General features: G+C 37.4%; 1 protein-coding gene across 1 annotated transcript; it reads right to left on the bottom strand.

The window, feature by feature from the left end:
• Window positions 1-64: 64 nt before the first annotated feature.
• Window positions 65-18527, bottom strand: SERPINB10 (serpin family B member 10). Its single transcript, XM_070420432.1, has 8 exons — window positions 18364-18527; window positions 14867-15043; window positions 12412-12477; window positions 11828-11965; window positions 10724-10841; window positions 6758-6900; window positions 4971-5126; window positions 65-2501 (listed from the first exon to the last, which is right to left on the bottom strand). Exons 2-8 carry the CDS (start codon window positions 15032-15034, stop codon window positions 2097-2099), a joined length of 1194 nt encoding a protein of 397 aa, XP_070276533.1. The 5' UTR covers window positions 15035-15043; window positions 18364-18527; the 3' UTR covers window positions 65-2096.
• Between the last annotated feature and the right edge of the window lie 2022 nt (window positions 18528-20549).

The following is a 20549-nucleotide window of genomic DNA, read 5'->3' as shown; positions in this document are numbered from 1 at the left end:
TGAACTTATGTGTACTAATATGTTAACTATTAATATATGATGAACACTATAAAACAAACAGAAATTAAAACGAATAAGAAATAAAAATTTTATTAGAAATACTCATTTTTTTCTGCTTACAAAAATTTAAAAATGTAATGAGACCAGTGTAATTAAATGTGTGTTTGTTTTCATTTTAGTTTAAAGCTTTGACATAGAGTTAATTTGAAGACCTGGTTTTAAATTCAGTTTATTTCTAAACTTGCATCATTGATGGCTGTCAGGAAGAAAGGCTGCTGGGGAAATGGGTTGATTTAAATGGAATAAAAATATCTTTGGTTTTACTTACTAAATCTTGACACTTGATTTTTTTCAATCCATATACTAATTGTGCAAATATTTCTAGTTGAAATCTCACTAGTAAAAATCCATTCATCCTCTTGAAAGTCAGTTCTTTCTGCAAGCTAATTTTTTCTAAATGTTGTATTTTTAACGTTTTTACGGTTTGAAGCCCACCAAATGTTTTCTGTTTGGAAGATTTTTATGAAGTTTTGAAATTGTATTTCCATATTTAAATGCAAATATATGAGTTTTAATTTTTTTTAGTAATAAAATCATCTAATGATGGAAAAAACACACAAATAGATGTTCTTAAAAGGATCACTCCACAGTCTTTAAAAAAAAAAAAAGTTGATTTCTCATTTACAGACAATGAGCCCCTTTACCTACAGGCAACCTAATACCCCAAGGCTGAGACTCAGACTTCTTTGAAGGTATGGCTGACACAGAAATGTGCCTTCTGCCAGTGGCAAAGAAATTTGCCCGAAGTCAAAACTAGTTCACAGAAGCTGTCTGCCCTTACAGGAAGGTGTGGGCAATCTACAGCTGGCCTATGGAAGCAAAATGCCAGGCAGCAAAATCCCCACAAGTGATTTCTTTCATTGCGACTTAATATGAGGTGTTTCATAAAGAGATGATAAAATATCATATATATTACAATTTTCCATCTTTATAGCTAAGACATAGTCATTTGTTTAGTACATTTTCTTGTACTCATTTATATAATAATATTCAGGTCTGACCCACTCTTCCATTTGTTAAATAAAGTCAAACAAGCAATCTAGAGTGACACAATCTTCTCTAAAAGTAGAATAACAGCTGGTGAGACTACCAATAAGCAGTTTCTGGAGAGCCGAAGCACTCACCTAGGCTCTGTCCTGTTGCTTTTCCCCTGAGACCTCTCAGCTTCATATTCCCAGCTTTAATAAATGTACTCTAAAAATTACTTGGACTTGTACTGTGAAATCTTTCCTGCACAAAGTCAAGAACCCACGCATTACAGGCCGACCCTGCTCAGAGCTTGCTCCCTTTCCGGTGACACTAATATCTAACATGACCAAGACACATCTGTGAAAACTAAGAAGCCAACATTGGTACATTGCTGTTAAGTAAATTCCAAATTTCATTTGGCTTTCACTAGCTTTTCCATTAATGTCAACAGAGTATTTTTAAATAGATAACAGAAAAGGGGGATTTAATTTTCCAGTAGTAATTTATGAATTGTCAAAATTATACTTCTAAAAAATTATTGTTTATCAATATATCGTCTTTATAAAGATTTTTCTTCATTAAATGATGCATGTGAAACATAAGTGATAATACCATGACAGGCAGCTCAATAATTATAAGGCGTTCAGTTGAATAGCATAGTAGTTCTGAAATGTAAATAAAAGTCACATTAAAAAAAAGTGTCTAGTGGTAGAAATAAAATTTGCCATTCTTTCTAGCCATAAAGATATGACAGTATCCAGGTTTCTTAATATTAAGGAATTCATGCTTGTGCTGGCTATGATTCCCCGTGCTGTAAATAACATCTTCTCTTATTTTTACTCTTGTGTAGTCTGAGGCCTAGATGTCATTTTTTAAATATAATAAATATTATAGTAATATTTGAAAAAAAGATATGACAGTATCATTAGAATGCATTATTTCAAGATTTATTTGCTAATATTCAAATGTGAAAAATACCTAGACTGCAAACTAGTTTTTATTATAATTGTTTTTCCATCTTATGATGTATTTTTCACATTGTTTTGTTTGATGAGAAAGAAGCAGGCTTAGGGGGAGCAGAATCTCCCATAAAAGAGAATGGTATTGGTTTTGTTGTGCCTGATGAAGAAGAGGAATGGGTGGTCTGCACTGAATTCAATGGTTGGGAGTTTAATTCGATAACTCACCTCACTCCCACTACCAGCTGCAGCCTCGGTACCTTCTTCATTTATTTCCACAAAGGACTTGTGGAAAACATTGGACAGAAATAGGTTTTTCTCTGGGGACATTCCTGAGAAATCAGCCTTGCTCTGGGTAAAGGCATCGCTCATCCCCATGCTGCTTAGGGCTGACTTGAGATCATAAGACTCTTCCAGCTTGAACTTGGGAAGGTGCAGCTTCACATTACACATCTCCATCATGTCTGCGCTGGTCCACTCACTCAACTTTTCATAGGTGGCGGCCTTTTCCAGCTGCAGGTGTGGAACCAAGGGAGAAAAAGTCAGTAATTCCAAAGTGGAGTGGGAAATATTGGTTGAGTGAGATCTCTATATAATTGATGAATTATGATTACTCCCATTACCACAGTAACAAAACACACACGTATGGAAATTCTTTGGGTCACAACATCCTTCACATGGTTGACCTACAGAATCTTTGTTCTGCAGATTGATGGTTCTCAGGATGGAAGAGAATTCTATCTTGATTCATAATGAAAGTACTTCTATGATAATATGCAAAAGATGAAAAATACACTCAGATACATAAAAAATAGATATAATTTACATGTTGTCTACACAAAAATATATACTATAGGACAAGTTGTAAGTCAGGGCACGAAAACCATTAGTGTGTTTTTTAGTTTTTTTATTGATTAAGGTATTACAAATGTGTCTTTATCCCCCCATTGTCCCCTCATGTCCCCAGTCTTGCCCTCATCCTCACCCCCTGTTGTCTGCGTCCATCGCTTATGCTTATAGGCATGCATACAAGTCCTTTGGTTGATCTCTCCCCCTTACCCCAACCCTCCCCTACCTTCCCTCTGAGGTTTGAGCATCTGATCGATGCTTCTCTGTTTCTAGATCTGTTTTTGTTCATCAGTTTGTGTTGTTCATTATAGTCCACAAACGAGTAAGATCATGTGATAAGTATCTTTCTCTGACTGACTTATTTCACTTAGCATAATACTCTCCAGCTCCATCATAAAAAATAAATATAATTTGCATGTTGTCTACACAAAAGCATATACTATAGAACAAGTATGTCAGGACACAAAAACCATTAGTTTTATTTACATGGGAGATAATTTTTTAACATAAAATCTGAGATAGAATAAGATGTCTATAATCACAATATGAATTTAGTAACCATAAACAATGCAAAGAAAGAAAGAAAAAACAAAAAAGATAGGGAAATCCCCAAATCTAAGAGTAATGACTTTTAAAAATTGACTAGTAACATTGGTTAATAAACTTACATAGGATTCAGGTATACAATGCTATAATACATCATCTGTATATTGTATTGTGTGTTCACCACCCCAAATCAAGTCTCCTTCCATCACCATCTATCCCTGAGTAATGACTATTTTTATAGTGATTTTGAGGGTGCTTTTTCTCCTCTTTATGTTATAAATTTTAAAATAATAAATATATATGTATGTATATATACATATGTGTATGTGGAGAAAAATTTTTTTAGTTTTTTTTATAACCTGTTTGTTTCAAAGTATGTGCTTTTGTTACTTTGTGAGTTTTCATTTTGCTGTCAATGACATACTTATAAATGGCATACAGTAATAATGTGACAATATCTTAAGTTCAGGAACCTGCACTCTTAGGAAGAAAGGCTTATCTTGTAAGAATGTGACTCTCATGGTTCAGTGTCCACACATGGTCTTATTTTTACCATCGACTCCAGTTTCAAAAATTGTATGATACAGTGGGAAATCTTTTCTACATACTAGTAGGACCATGGAAACTTCTAAGTATAAAAAGTCTAGCACACATAAAAAATTAGGCATTGTGCAAAGAAAGACAGGCCATCTGCTGTGGAGAAATCAATGTTCAATTTAGACATGCAAACTACTCAGAAATGTCATCTGGCCAAAATTATATCAGGCTTAATAGAAATGTGGCTGACAAACAACTTAAATAATACTTGAAGATGATACTTATATAGACTATTTCTTCGAAAGACTGTCTACATGATAAAACTGTGTTTACAATTTTTGGAAGTAAATTTAATGTTTTAAAATGTACATCTAATGCTACTTTAATGCAGGTGATTAAAAAATTAATCTCCCATACTAGCCAGTTTGGCTCAGTGGATAGAACCTCAGTCCATGGACTGAAGGGTCTCAGATAAGATTCTGATCAAGGGCTAGTAACCTCAGTTGCAGGCTCAATCCCCAGGCCTGGTCAGAGCATGTGCAGGAGGCAACCAATGGATGTGTCTCTCTTACATCAATCTTTCTCTCTCTCTCAGTCTCTTCCTCAGGAACCTGCACTCTTAGAAAGAAAGGCTTATCTCGTAAGAATGTGACTCTTCTTACAAGATAAGATAGAGAGGCTTCCACTCTCTCTAAAAAATATCAATGGAAAAATACCCTCGGGTGAGGATTAACAAAAAAATTAATAATAATTTCCCATTAGGTAGGTCCTGCCAGAGGGAGAAGAAAGACCTGTACGATCAATCCACACAACTTTGTGACTGACAATATCTGTATCTGTTGTTCATGTTGCTCTTTGTGGGACTACCCCAGGTTACAGGTGTCTATCAATTACTGACACTTTCTAAGGAATAGCCATATCATCCCTACAGAGTTTTGTGAAGCTGAAATGGTATTGGTTGCCTTCCTCTACAAGTTAGGAGACAGGGAGGCCATATTACATGGGGGTAAACACCAGAATCATCCTCATGTCAGACAGATGATGTCTTACCTGATCCAGCCCACTGATGTCTTTTGGCAGCAGTATGAACAGGCTGAGGTCACGGCTCTCATAGTAGAGTTGAAGGCCAATTGCTTGTGGATTTTCTATGTGAAAAACGGGAAGCTTTTTTTTCATCGACATCATTTGCACTGGTTTGCTTGTAGTCTATAGAAAATAAGTAGCAAAGTCACTGAGGAGGTGTTTCGCCAAATCCTTCATTCTTTATCATCATTGATCCCCAGGAGTCTTGGGCATGGGCTAATTTGGTGATCCTCTGCTAAATACTGGATAAAGTTACTCAGACTTTGCTCTCTGGAAATATGTCTTCTACTGGATAGTATCATTAACAGGTGATATGGAGTTTCATTCTCTAACATTATTGTGGCAACATGTATATATCATAGTTGATGATTCTATCAAACACTTAAAAGAGTATATAATCTTATGCAAACTATGTAAGTGCCAATGATTCAGACACTGAATAAGGTGTGTTTCAAAGGCAAACATTTCAGTATCATAAAAATGGAAATTCACTAAGAGAATGAAGAGATAAGCAATAGACTAGGAGAAAATATTTACAAAACACACCCAATAAAGGACTGGTATGCAAAATTTACAAAGAACTCTTAAAAACTCAGTGGTAATAAAGCAGACAACCCAATTTTAAAAATAGGCAAAAGATCTGAACAGACACCTCCTCAAATAGAGAGAGAGAGAGAGAGAGAGAGAGAGAGAGAGAGAGAAGTGAGATTATGTTTTGAGACTCTCGGGTTGCCACTCTAGGACATGTCAGTTTCTCTTATTTACATGAGTCAATGCTAACACAATTCACATTTTACTGGAACTAGTTTGGAATGCTTTCCTCTCACTTGCAACTGAAAACTCCTGCTGAATATACCAAGGTGACTATCTAGCTCATTTCTGGTTAGCCTGCCCCATTATTATCCCACTGACTGGGAACTGCTTATTGCATATATCCACAGGATTTCAGCAATAGGTCCTCAGCAGCACTGTTTGTATGAGATGTCCCACCCCAGACTAAACAAGTTGTGCAAACTTTGTCCAATCAGTTCCTTTCCCAGGAATTTTGGAATGAGATCTATTATACTGTCTTGCGAATGGAAGAGGTGTGTGGGTCATTGCCAACTGAGAAGAAGAGGAAGTTAGACCTCAGCTTGAGAGAAGAATGATGAGAGAAACAGTTGAAAAGGTAAATAATGAATCCTGATGACATTTGGATCCTTGTTTCCATGCAAGTCCAAGTTCCAGCCACCTGCTGGCCCTTGGATTCTATGAGATATATCTGTCATCTTATGTTTGTTTCCATTTTTGCTGTAGTGGGTTCCTAGTACAAAAACAAGTGTGTTAAGTCCTAGCATGAATAGAGACCTTAATGAGAGAGGTGATTTTTAAAACTTTTTGTTTCTTTTTTTGGTAGAAGATAGTATAGGTTTAGTAGAACAAAAACAGAAGTAATAGTGAAGACTTTCGGTTCTAGTAGACTCCTAACTTAATCACTTAACCACACTGTATTGCTCACCTGGGAAACAAATATAACTTTTTTCTCTAGCTTACTTGTAGCAAGGTCTGAGTGATAAAATATGTGAATAGTCTATTTTTAGAGAAAAGGAAATTTCAAGGTGGGATGAAATTGGGAATGCTCACTTTAGCCATCTGTGCCCTAGTAAAAGCCATACTTTATAAGAATATATATTTAAAAAGAGGGGTGAAATTAAAATAGGATCCCCTTTACAATGCCACGTGAAAATCCATGCTGATTATTAAATCATTCCTACCTTGTTTATTCTGAAAGGCTTTTCTGTGGTGTCTTGGACTAAGAATTGATGTTCCCAGGTTCCTTTAAAGTAAAGGGCATTCACCAGGACCATTCTGGTTGCAGGATCTACAGCATCATCAGGTAGGAGATCCAGGATTTTTCCTTCAAGAGCAAAAGGACAGATTTCAAATGGTATAGTTAGATCTCAATGATATCACACTTACAAAAATGATGATTATGAAATATTATAATCCAAACCGGGAAGTCACCTTTTTAAAAATATATTTTTATTGTTTTCAGAGAGGAAGGGAGAGGGAGAGAGAGAGATAGAAACATCAGTGATGAGAGAGAATCATAGATCATCTGCCTCCTGCACGCCCCCTCCCAGAGACTGAGCCCTTAACCCAGGCATGTGCCCTGACCGGGCATAGAACTAAGACCTCCTGGTTCATAGGTTGATGCTCAGCCACTGAGCCACACCAGCCAGGCCAGGAAGTTAGCTTTGGTAGAATACTATGAACAGATCTTATTCAAGTTTTATCAGTTGTCCCAATAACTTCTTTTTCTGGACTAGAAAATGATCCAAGTTCTCAAGCTGTGCTTAGTTATCATTTCCTCTTAGTTGTTAGTCCTCTTTAACCTGGGAGAGTTTCTCAGTCAACACTTGTCTTCCATGACCTTGATAGTTTTGAAAAAGTTTTATAAGAATGTCCATCAGCCCTAGCTGGTTTGGCTCAGTGTACAGAGCCTCCACCTGCAGACTCAAGGGTACCGGGTTCGATTCCAGTCAAGGGCACATGCCCGGATTACAAGCTTGGTCCCCAGTAGTGGAAGTGCAGGAGGCAGCCAATCAATGATTCCCTCTCATCATTGATGTTTCTATCTCTCTCTTCCTCTCTAAAATCAATAAAAATATATTTTAAAAAATGAATGTCCATCAATTCTTAGTTCAAATTTGTCTGATGTTCCCTCAAAGATAATATTTAGGTTAAAGATTTTTTTTTTGAATGCTACCATTGTGGGTTTGTATCCTCCAACCCCTGAAGAGATGCAAACTGGCTCTTGTGAGCCTTTGCTATGGGCTCCAACATACCCCTCAACCACTAGTCTTCACAGGGGCATCTCCCAAACACTGTGCAGCTTTATTTAAAAGTTCTAAGGGCAACACTTCTAGAGATTCCACTAGCTCTGAGGTGTGGCTTGAACATGTCTACTCAAAACAAAACAAAACAAACATCCCCCCCATGAAACAGACCTTTAGGTTTTAGAAATTAAATATAAATTTGGTTTTCAATGCTGATGTGAAAATTTCCTGAAACTTTCATATTTGTTTTTTATCTGATTAAAGACAGTATATTAAACTTAACTTGAAAAATTGTTGATGATTTAACCTGGGGAGTCATGTGTCATTTTTTAAATATGGTTTTTGCACAGAAGTTATTGTTTTTTAAGCTCTGTGTCATACTAAGTGAATTATTCTATCATTTGATAGAGTTGTAGATGCAAATAGAGAACATATCGAGGACAGAGGTTTACACAGGTTGATCTCAAGTTAGTTGACATCCAGATGATTTAAGTTTCATTGCCTTGTTCTCTGGGTTCATACCTTTTCAAGGAGCATAGCCTCTTGAATCCACAGCCGTGTTGTTAGTTTATTTGACAAAGGATGTACAAAATGTATTTACAGACAACTTCAAAGTAATGCAGAGCAAGTGGACTCTTCTAAGAAATGTTCTACTATCCTCTTCAGAGTTAAAGTGCCACCTACTGGCTTGCTCATTGCACACATCCTTGGTAGCTCTAGTCTAGGTAATGGGAAGGGCATTGGCTTCACAGATATTCAGGTTACTTGGTAAGTCCTGCTGGGCACATATTAATGTGACACTAGAGCAGGAGTGGGCAAACTTTTTGACTCGAGGGCCACAATGTGTTCTTAAACTGGACCGGAGGGCCGGAACAAAAGCATGGATGGAGTGTTTGTGTGAACTAATATAAATTCAAAGTAAACATCATTACATAAAAGGGTACGGTCTTTTTTTTTTTTTTTTAGTTTTATTCATTTCAAACAGGCCGGATCCCGCCCGCGGGTCGTAGTTTGCCCACGGCTGCACTAGAGGGTCCTATTTGCCAAGTGCATGATAGATTTTGAGATTACAAATATGCACACAATAACCTTCCCCAATTCCTCACATTTTAGGAGCTTATAGACTATAAGGAAAAAAATTAGGAAAAAAATTGTAGCAACATATGACTGGTATTATCTTGGAGAATTTGACTCTGAATGCCGTGTGTTCCAGTAGTTCATGCGGCTATTTGGAAAAAGACCTATTTGAAGGGCCAAGGAAAGAAGCTTCTTTCAAGTGGTTCAGATAGAACTTAGGCATGCCGAAGAGTTTCTAGCAATGTCTCCATAAGGATGCAACAAAGTCAAAGTTCCTGAATAGCTGATCAATTTTTTACTTAAACTGATGTTGAATAACCGCCAAATAGCAGATATTTGTGTCCAATGTGTAAAATAACATACAGAAAAATTTCAGCTTTCTCCCTCATTGGAAGGTTCAACTTCTAAGAAATAGAGTCCACAGGGCCAACGGGAGGAATGTAGACATGAAATTAGGGAAACAGGGACTTAAAAGACTCTGACCACGTCCAGGGTGGGCATAGTTGTGAGGACCTCTTACTGGATGCGTGCTATGACAACAGAGGATTTTTCAAAGTGTGCCCATTGTGTATTTTGACCATATAGTGACCATAATCTGAAGTTTACTCTTTCCTCCATAATTTAATGTATTTGTTCAGTTCTTCTAAAACATCTGTGTTGTTGAATATGGTAGCCACCAGACACACAAGTCTACTTAAATTTAAATTAAAATGAACTAAAATTTAAAAATTCAGATCCTCTATTGAGTTAGCCACATTTCAAATCATCTCTGGTCACATGTGGATAGAACATGTGACTGTATCAAATTGGGCAACGCAGATGTATGGCACATTTGTCATCACAGGAAGATTTCCAGGACAGCTCTGTCATCTAGGCAGTTATCATTCCCCTGGAGTGTGCCAACCGCACTGGGGAAGCATGACAAGGATCAAGCTATGCAGCATCTGATGACAGGTCTCCTCTCAGGTCTAAAAGGCTTTTCTGGGTGAAAAGGTAGCAGATTACTTATTTGCTCGTAGCCTCCCTATGTGTAGGGTTCCCAACTGTCTTCCAGACAACATACTTGACACTGGGCTAAAGATTTAAGACCAGAGATCTAGTTCAGTCCCTTACTATTCTTCTAACCCTTACTATTCTCCTACCTTTGCCATGTTGAATTTGAGTTGCATATTACAATGGGCTGTTCCTTCTACAGTCTTATTTGGTCCTCTTGTAAACTGGAACAGTGCAAGTACCCAGTAAATGCTAGCTAATTCTAATTCTAAAAGAGTCAACTTTTGGATGGCTCAAAATCAGGAATGAGTTCAATATAATGGTCATTTTTGCCTCACCATGGCTTTTGAAAGTTACATGGAAAAGGAACTGAGAATTTAGGGCTGCCAATTTCCTCAATTCACTCCAATGAACATTAATTTTCTGAATAACAACTATGAGTGGGCCTTTTATATGTTATTTATTCAAAGCTGAAACTAGAGCTATTATGTGTGGGATCCTTCAGGGGAGGCAGATGAAATGAAGCATCAGAGTTAATTTCAATAACACTGTGGACAGTGTACACAATAAACAATGCTTGTCCCTAGCCTCTTTTGCTCAGTGGATAGAGTGTCAGCCTGTGGACTGAAGGGTCCCTGTTTTGATTCCAATCAAGGGCACATGCCTAGGTTGTGGGCTCCATCCCTAGGGTGGGATGTCTCTCTCTCTCTCTCTCTCTCTCTCCCTCCCTCTTTCTCTCTCTCTTCCTTTCCCTCTGAAATCAATAAAAAATATTTTTTTAAACCAATGCTTGGAGAGAGCATGCAGATGGGCACCTTGGTGACAGCTTACCCTCAGTCTGGCTTTCAACCCAAGAGTTGATCTCCTTTCTGATTTGGTCAGAAGCTCCCAAAAAGTTCACAAGCTGTGGCTCTGCACCAAAGTATGCTTTCATGTCTTCTAAATATTTCTGAAAGATACAGGTAAAATTTCCTTTTGTAGAGTTTTTCCAAAACTGAGAAATCAAGTCTATTTAGGTTATCAAAAAGCTAGATAGAACAATTGCACACACACACACACACACACACACACACACACACACTGCTCCCTTCTCTCTTTCCTACTCCTGTTTTGGTCAAAGACTATACCCCTCCTCTTTAAATTTTTCTGGGCTCTGACTAGCCATGAAAACTCCAGGTATAGAAGGAAGGTCTGCCACCCACAGCTCTGACATTACTGCTTGAAATCTCAAGATAGGTTTATTGATTCTACTGCTATCCCTCCACCCCGCGCAATGTCCTTGCTTTTTGTCCGCTGGACCCCTCTGTCCTCCTGCTCCTTTCTAAGATGTGCCAAAGATGTAATGGACAAATATGAGACAAGTAAATGTTTGTCCTGGCTCCTGGGTAGACGCCTTTGAGAAGCCTTTGAGTCTGAATTGAGGATGAAGTCATGGCCTGCTCCATGGAATTCCAACCACTCAAGAAGGGACAAAGTTGATATTATTCCATGTTAAGAATCTTCCATAATCTCTAAAGTCATGATGGAAAATGACTTGTCTGATTCCAATGTCAGCTTTTCTCTCCATTACACAGCTTCCAGGCATATTCCTGTGTCCAACATCACCCTCTGCTCCTTCAGTTTTACCCTACATCCAAACCCTACATATTTTATTCCATTTCCCATGAAGCAAATGTTGGCACACAGATTATATAAACCACATTTATATATTACTACTTTGCATAAAGATCTGATCACTAGACCTGGTTTGAGACTTATTATTGGTTTTCTTTACAACTAGACACTTATTGGTTGGTCTAAACAATTGTTTACCAGAAATGTTGACCACATTAAGGTTGTCCCTGGGACCCCTAAAGAAATGTACAAAGAGTTCATTGATTGTTCTCACATGGCTCTTTCTTTCCCATCAGCTTTAAATAACATATTTGCACTCACTTTGAGAAATGGGTAAGTTTTTTCTGCATATAACCCATTGGCTGTTTTAAGTACATAGGCATTACTGGGATTGTTGATTTCGGAGATGAGTGTTTGGAAATTGGAGTGTATTTCTTCAACCTTCCCCAAGTTGAAATCCTTTAAAAGAAAAGGGATTAGTCTAATAAAAACACTGAACAAGAATCGTATATATAGGAACATCCTACAACTAAATGAAATAATTTGGTGTATTGTGAACAAAAAGATGAAATTAATCATAAAATAGATAAATGTTTTCTCTAATGTTATCAAGGCAAAAACATAAAAATAATTGAGGGCATCATTTTCTTCACAGTTACTTTGCAAAAGCAGGAATAATTTTGAAAGTAGAGCAGTTTTGAAAGAGAAGCAAAAGCGGAGAAGAGATAAGGTTAAAAAAGATAACCCTTCCAAAAAGTGTAGACATTCTGTGTTACAAAAAAATTTTAACATACGTTTCTAAGAATATTTACCCAGTAAAGTTTGCTTAAATTAGCCATTAACATGCGGATGCTAAAAGTGGTTTCCTCCTTATCAGCAAATGGATATTAAAATATAAAATATACCGTTTTCCTTTTCTTTTCACTTTCAGGATAAGATTTGATGTCCTGATCTCTGTTAAATTGAAGCACCTGTAATTTCAATAAAAAGACAATATTTGAGTGCACTTTGCAGAGAAATAATCATATCAAACACACCTTGATAAATACATTGCTACAGAACATGTAATTAATGAACCAAGAGGGTTCTAATTTGATTTAACAGTATGTTAGCTGAACTAGTACACTAGGTCAAGAGTTGCTTTTAGCCCAGCCAGCATGGCTCAGTGGTTGAGCATGGACCTATGAACCAGGAGGTCACAGTTCGATTCCTGGTCAGGGCACATGCCCGGGTTGTGAGCTCCATCCCCAGCATGGAGCGTGCAGAGGCAGCCAATCAATGATTCTTTCTCATCATTGATGTTTCTATCTCTCTCTCCCTCTCCCTTCCTCTCTGAAATCATTTTTTTTTAAAAAAGAGTTGCTTTTGCCGAAACCGGTTTGGCTCAGTGGATAGAGCGTCAGCCTGCGGACTGAAAGGTCCCAGGTTCGATTCCGGTCAAGGGCATGTACCTGGGTTGCGGGCACAGCCCCGGTGAGAGATGTGCAGGAGGCAGCTGATCGATGTTTCTCTCTCATCGATGTTTCTAACTCTCTATCTCTCTCCCTTCCTCTCTGTAAAAAATCAATAAAATATATTTTTTAAAAAAGAGTTGCTTTTAAATAAAATTTTTAAAAGTCTGATTTAAGTTTCTCTTTATTTTAATATTTTATATAGGACATTTAGGGTGATGTTGGAAATGCCCTTAGAGGTAAAATTATCTTGTTTCCCAAGTTTCATTTTTATCTATGGTTGCTTTGAAGAGAAGGCTAGGTGTTCAATTGAGTCCAATTAGCAATTTAAGCAAAAGTTACCACCCAATTATCTGGAAAATGCAAGGGTTTTAATTGTTTTTCCTAGGTTAGTGCTTTTGTTCCCATTGTCTATCACCACTTGACATATGGATGCATTCTTTATTTACACCCCAGAGTTTTATTTGCAGGTTAATAGGAAGGATGTGGGCACCCTTGTTCCCCCTGAATTGTACAACAGTAAAAAAACAAAGCGATAATTCCATCTATCACATCCTGACCCAGTTCACAGTGAGGAACAAAGTCTGACCAAAGCTCCTGCTGACACACAGTGACAGCACAGGGACCATTTGCCATAGGGAAAAGGGGTACAAACTGAAGCTATTAATGTTTAAATATATATGAAATAAAACAAGGGCAAGAAACACCCAACAATATATTTATATGAAACAGACCAAAAGTGAAATTCACCTAAGATTGATTCTATCGCTGAATGGTTAAACCTCTGATAATTAATTATTAACCAGGATTCTGTTGTTGCTGTTTTAAACCGCATAGTATCTTGTGAACTACAAGAATAAAGCTGATAGCCTAAGCCTAAATTCACAGAATATATATTCTGCCTGTCTTACCCAGAATTACTGGCTATACCCATGTCCATACTTGACACAGAAGACACCTTCTTGTGTGGAAATTCTGTCATTTGGTCTTTCCATTGTTGCATGATTTAGGGCTGGATTTATTCTTTTTTGGTTTATTTTTATTTAAAATACACACACATATAAGTATAAGTTTACACATGCATGCATACACATATATGTGGCTATTTTATTATGTTGTTTATCTATGCTTACACATACACACATACATACACTATGTTTTGAGGATGCTTATTCCAAATCAGTAATTGCTTATACAATAATATTGTTTTGCATTTTCATGTTCCAAATAGGCTTTTTAAATTCATCAAAACAAATAGGGATTGAAAAGGGAAACAACCAAGGTACAAAGAACAAAATTCACTTGACTTTTCTATTTGTGTTTTCAAGAAAATCCTTCTGAAATTCAAAACATACTAATTCTACTATTTAATGTTTGAGCCATCACTTCTTGAAATGTCTTGGTAATCCAAATAAAATAATTTTTGGTGTTGAACCAAACTTGATAAACTCATCATCTCTGTGTATGATTTTGCTAGAGAATACAGGTTCTTAAATGGTTTTCCTAGCAAATCAACTTCCTTTCCCAGACTTCTTTTTATGGTCTATAAAACTTTTTAAACTATATTTTTATTTATTTCAGAGAGGAAGAGAGAGGGAGAGAGAGATAGAAACATTAATGAGGAAAGAGAATCATTGATTATCTGCCTCCTGCACGCCCCCACACTGGGAATTAAGCCCACAACTTGGGCATATGCCCTGACCGAAAATTGAACTTTGACCTCCAGGTTCATAGGTCAATGCTCAACCACTGAACCACACCGGCCAGGCTAGAAAACTTTTTAAAGTGCAACTTTTGTTTTGGAGGATACAGTTATAAAGTGTGAACTATCTGGAATTTGGAAGAAAAATGAAGATAAAAGGTAAAGAAAACATTTTGTTTTAAGGCAAGACTGAGCTTTGCCACTCACCTGGGCTATTTGGGATGCAGTGGTATATCTGGTGCCCAAATACACCATGGCTAAGGAGGCTGAGATGCCCCAAGGAGAAAAGAAAATATTTTTACCCTCAGCAGACTCAGCTAGCTTTTTGCTAAATTCCAGGGCAAATTGGTTGATTGATTTTGTTAGAGAATCCATTGGGAAAATCTAAAAAAAAAAAAAGGAGAGAAAGGGAGACCATGTTAATAATTTTAATAATCCTTTCCAATCATTTTACTTTTGTAAAACAATTTGTTAGCTTATATATTACTTTTTAACTATACTTCAGTGAAATGACACAAATATATATTATCCAATTTGTATTCATAAGACCTAAATGGACTTATGGGCTTTAAAAGCATATTAGTCCAACATTATTAGTTTACATATTGGAAAACTGAAGTCCAGGGTGTTTAAGAAAATTGTTTCAAATTTTAGTGCTGATGTACATCCGAGAACAGTTGGGTTCTGGTGTGTCAGCAGCTCCTTGTTGAGACTGTCACGATGAAAGTGGCAGTGGAACCAGGTCCCCCTCTCAGCCAGTGCCTCTTTTCAATACACTGCACTACTGCTGACTTTGCACAGAAAATGAGAAATAAGGATGCATCGCTTCAACTTTGTACTTTTTCTCACCCACTTTCATCCATATTTTTATTTTTTAACCTTATTTACCACTTTATATATGATATTCCTGTTTCCTAGAATGCCTTTTCTCCTTCTTTATTGAAATCCAACTCTGTCCAAGTACCTTCTTTTCCCCTGAAAGCTTTTCCTGACCTTTGGGGTAAACAGGAGCATGTCTGCCACCAGGTCCCATAACATAGCTCTGGCCACGTACTTGACATTTGTCACACTGCTAGTTCTATTTCTATCTTTCCAACTCCAGGGTAAGTTTCTCCAGAGAGAAATTTTCTTATGCTACTTCATACATCCCACATCTATTAATCGCACTTTGCACAAAATGGATTCATAGGAATACTTTGTGCATCACGTTCATTGTTGGGCTCTAGCGACCCTTTTTTGTTTTGTTTTGTTTTGTTTTTAGCTCCTTAAACTTGAAATCATGCACAATTTAATGGGAAATGCTTGTCGAGACATAGAGAAACCAAGATTTTTTTGCCTTTATTCTCACTCACTTTTGACCCTCTGAAACTGGTCTTCTTGAACAAAGGAACTCAGGATTTCTCTCTCTCTCTCACTTTTGATATTATATTCAACTTCTAAATATCACCTTAGTTACCCTCACATTTTAATTTAAGTCTTTTCGAACCGGGTCTCTATTTTTAAAAATACCAGTTAAATTTACTGTCACTTTATCAGATAATTTCTCGACCTTGTTAAATGATTAAAAATAAATCAAATTCCTGGGCCTGGAACCTCCTAAAATATTGTCTAGAACTTTGTCTTCCACTGACACCACCTGACTCTCTGAGGGAACTAGAATGAGAATTTGAGAAAAGCCAGTTGTCCCTAATCAAATAGTTGAATCAAGGGAGAGGCGTGTGTAGGCAAAGTCTTGGTTTCATCATGACTGGGATTAAATGATACCATTGAAATTACTCTTAGCCACAGTCTTGTACTTAACAAAACAGCTTCCAAGCCTCTAAATCATGTCCTAGTTCCAGCTCCTGCCTATTCCAGAGGCTGATGCTAATCCTAGGCTGACATTGTTGATTAAAGGAAAAGAAAAAAAAAAGTCGAGTTTTATAGTAATACTACACCCTCATAAAACATTAGAAACTTTCCTGTGAGTATTTTGTTTCTTATCAGATTCAATGCCAACTTGGAAATAACCTCTCTCTTTCCTTTAGGGTGATATTTATTCAGATAATGCTTTTTTTGCTGCCTATATATTACTTTGTCTTTTTAGAACCCATGCATTACATTCATATGGAAAATGTTTGGCTGGTTAGCCAAACCATACTCAACATAAAGGGAGAAGAAGAGAAAATACTATCTTAGGGTCTGGGATTTTTATCTTTCTAACTAGTTATTCTGGAATTTAGTTACTTATAACGAATTCCTACAAACAATAATTCTTTCCAATGAAAGAGCTAATTTCTTGTGGAAAGCTAATATTCAGTTATCTCCCACATCATGAATTCTCTCATTAATATCATTATTAATATATCATATGTAGCCCATATATATTAGCTCATATACAACAGAAAAAAATTTTTTTCACAGAAATTTACAGAAGCACTAAGCCAGTCATTAGTAAAGTTTAACTCAACAGTGGAATGTGTTTTCTGAAGGAAGTGAAATTTCAGGATGCGATTTTACAGGAAATAGTTTGTCCATATAAAGGTTGTACATTTTTTTTTCAGAGAAGACTATAAATCTCTAAATCAGAAGCCTATTGTGCCTTTTTTAGAATGAAATACTCTTTTGCTCAATCTGTAAAGGGGCTTAGGGGAGAACTATGAAAATAGGAAAATGATTATGTCTTTCAGCAGAATGTCTCATTGTAAATACACATACTCTTGCGTATCAGAATTGGAAAGTATTTCAGAGTCCCTCTAATCCAATTGCCTCATTTTATCAGCTAGGAAACTAAGGCCCAGAGAGGTTAAATGTGCCAACCAGCAGGCACAGCGATCCCATAGCAGAGTTATCGCTACAATCCTGTTCTCTGGATTCTGAATATACTTGGTTTTGTCATTGTATTTCATTGTCACTAAGATTTTAATGGTAAATCAAGGAAGTGGGTTATGAAAGAAGATGGACAAGAGGAGGGTGAAAAGAGGAATGATGAGGAGGAGGGTGGCAAGGGAAGGAGTCCCGTGCCCTTTTCCACAAGAGGAGGTCCAAAGTCCCTTTACTCCTCATGATCCTGATGATGTTTTCATCTACTTCATGGAGTTGAGCATATCAAAAGATGATATCTCCCCACCCCCCAGCATGCCTATATTCACCTAATGCTGTTTTCCAAAGAAAGTAGAAGCTTGGGGTGTTTTATGATGAGCACCTAGCATAAGGTTGGGAGGAGAGGAAGGATTTATATTATTCGATGAAAGAGGGGAAAGATAATGGCTAATGCTATAGTGGCCAAGGCAGGAGTGTAGAGAGTCAAGCCATTAGTTCCACACATTAATGACTAGGATCAAATTCATGTTGCCAAGTGAAAGATTTGGGCTCAATTATTCTGAGAAGATTCTATTTCTCTGCCTAGGGTGACAGATACAGAAGTAGCAAATCCAGAAATGTGACTGAAAAAAAACTTCATTCATAGTTTCACAATCCTAATAAAACTATTTTTCTAGCTTCTTTGGAAATGAATGCTCTCTCCCCCTTAGCCCTCTTTCCAGTAGAAACGTTGATCCAGCTCGGGGTTAAATCTCTCTGTCTTGCACAGAATTCCCGGGGAATGGAGCTCTATATACTATTTCTGTTTCTGGGGCTCTTGATCATTTGTTATTGAGCTAGGCACTTCAACAAAGAAGGAAAACATAAATAAACATTTTTAAACAAAGAAGTATTTACAATACCTTGTTTTCTTCCCCTGGAGCAGAAGTGGAAATTCGTTTCTAAAGTAAGAAATTGTGGCTGAGTTGAGTAACTTTTAACTGTAGGAACTCAAAAAAGCGGTAACACCTCCCTCTTCTTAGCCCCACCCCTTTGATTCACTTTCACAAGCCCGTACACTCTTCCTTTCAGGTTCATCGTGGCCAGAAGCTCAAATCAAAAGACAGAGAAACAGATGAGCAAGGTTTTGCCTGCATTCTTTAATTACTCATATTTTCCATGTCTGTCCACATGTGGAGACCTGAATTCTGACAAATTGTAACTCACAGTTTCCTTACTTAATCTCTTCTCTAATCTGCCAAATGGAAGTAATTACAGTGCTTCTTAAGAAAAAAAAAAAGGAAAGAAAGAAAGACTCAAATTAGTGGGATAACAATGGGCAATAAAGTGAAAATATTACTGGTGAACTATTTACTGCGATAGCACCTCTTCCCATTCATGTTGGTGTAGAAACCCGAGAATAACGATGATGAGTTGGGATGTCCATCTCCATCTCCCTGCCCCAGGCACAAGGGGTCTGGATCAGTTACTGAGTCTGATGTTGCTTCATCAGTTCCTAGTTCTCTTTTGTTTCTCCTTATAAATGTTCCCCTCACTTCTCCACCATATTTATTGGAAAGGAAGATAATAGGGTATAGTTTTATTTTCTATCACAGCTGCATTGCTTGGGGGGATGCCGGAGAGAGTGAAGGGAGCAGTGGGAATGGAGGAACAATCCAGAAAGGATGAAAGGAAAGGAGGAGCCTATTTATAATGTACTTGGCACGTTTTCCTGCATGTGGTTTTTATTTTTCTCTGTCCAGGGCCACACATATACTCTGGTAAACTGGCTCAGAGTTTGATAGTTGAATGTTGGTGTGGAACCTAGAGCAGAATGTTCCTCTGGATTTCACTAGGGAGTGTGACTTGTGGTAGGAAGTTCTGTGATGCCAGCCCGACCTGTGCTGAGCCGATATTATTATCCATGGATGCCTCCAGACTATTCTTAGCTGCAAGTATTGTATGGAGGCTCTAGATAGAGGGACTATCCATCTTGACAGACAGTAGTCCACCAGTGCCAGTGAGTGACTTGTGCTGTCTCTCAGCACAGCATGAAGACACTCCAGTTATCATCCATTAAATGTATTAATGTAGATGTGGCTGAAACAGCCAAGAAATTGTTTCATCTCTTTAAAGTCACAGGCTAAGTTTTACTTATTTTCCCCCAAACCTTCACCAGATTCCTTTCTCACTTACCTCTTGATTAAAATTCTTACAAACAGATTACCTACATTAAAAAACAACAACATGGCTGTGCATTATTCTGATGCCTGTTTAGGGGGTGGGAGAAGAGGTATTAGTATCCTAAGTTAACAATAAAATATTATTAGCATGATTTTATTTGTTTGTTGTTCCTATTTATGGCCTGCCCTATGTATATTTAGCAATATGTACAGATATTTTTAGGGGGATTGAAGGAGAGGAACTAAATGAATAGGGAAAGAGGGTGGGAGGGAGAGTTTTTGTTCTAGTCTTTTTATATTTGACTAGAGGCCCGATGCACGAAATTCATGCACAGGTAGGGTCCCTAGGCCTGGCCAGGGATTAGGGATGATCAGGTTCCCCGCCTCCCTGGCTCCTCCTTCCCTTGTTCCCTCAGTGCCCCGCCACAGCTGGTCGCCTGCCATGTTCTGCCCTCCCCCTGGTAGTCAGCACACATCATAGTGAGCGGTCAAACTCCTGGTCTCCTGATCAAACACCCAAGGGGACAATTTACATATTAGCCTTTTATTATATAGGATGTTTAGACAACATAAATTCATTTGGTATAAAAAAGAAAGAAAGAAAGAAAGAAAGAAAGAAAGAAAGAAAGAAAGAAAGAAAGAAAGAAAGAGAGAGAGAAAGAAAGAGAGAGAAAGAAAGAAAAGAAGTAGAAGAACTCCAGGTGAATCAATGTTATTCTAATAGGAGTCCAGAAAAAGAAAGTAGGTAGAGTGAGGCAGAGACAATTGAGGGACTTATTCAGTTTGTGTTGCTATAACAGAATAATATTGACTGGAAGGCTTAAACAAGAGTGTTTCTGACTGTTCTGGATCCTGGAGATCAGGATGCTGGCATGGGTGAGTTCTTGGTTAGGGCTATTTTCTTGGTTCACAAATGGTTGTCTCAT

Source organism: Myotis yumanensis, unplaced genomic scaffold, assembly GCF_028538775.1.
Source record: "Myotis yumanensis isolate MYYU_CA2020_CCGP unplaced genomic scaffold, mMyoYum1.0.hap1 SCAF_7, whole genome shotgun sequence".
NCBI classification, from domain to species: Eukaryota; Metazoa; Chordata; class Mammalia; order Chiroptera; family Vespertilionidae; genus Myotis; species Myotis yumanensis.
The sequence above is the reverse complement of the archived record's forward strand: the minus strand, read 5'-3'. Positions and strand labels throughout refer to the sequence as shown.

Excerpts from the sequence above, each read along its gene's own strand:
- SERPINB10 (XM_070420432.1), bottom strand. The coding sequence starts at position 15,034 with ATGGATTCTCTAACAAAATCAATCAACCAATTTGCCCTGGAATTTAGC. Across the intron at positions 10,842-11,827 it reads AAACTTACCCATTTCTCAAA|AAATATTTAGAAGACATGAA; the intron begins GTGAGTGCAAAT and ends TGTATCTTTCAG. Across the intron at positions 5,127-6,757 it reads AGCCTTTCAGAATAAACAAG|ACTACAAGCAAACCAGTGCA; the intron begins GTAGGAATGATT and ends TATTTTCTATAG.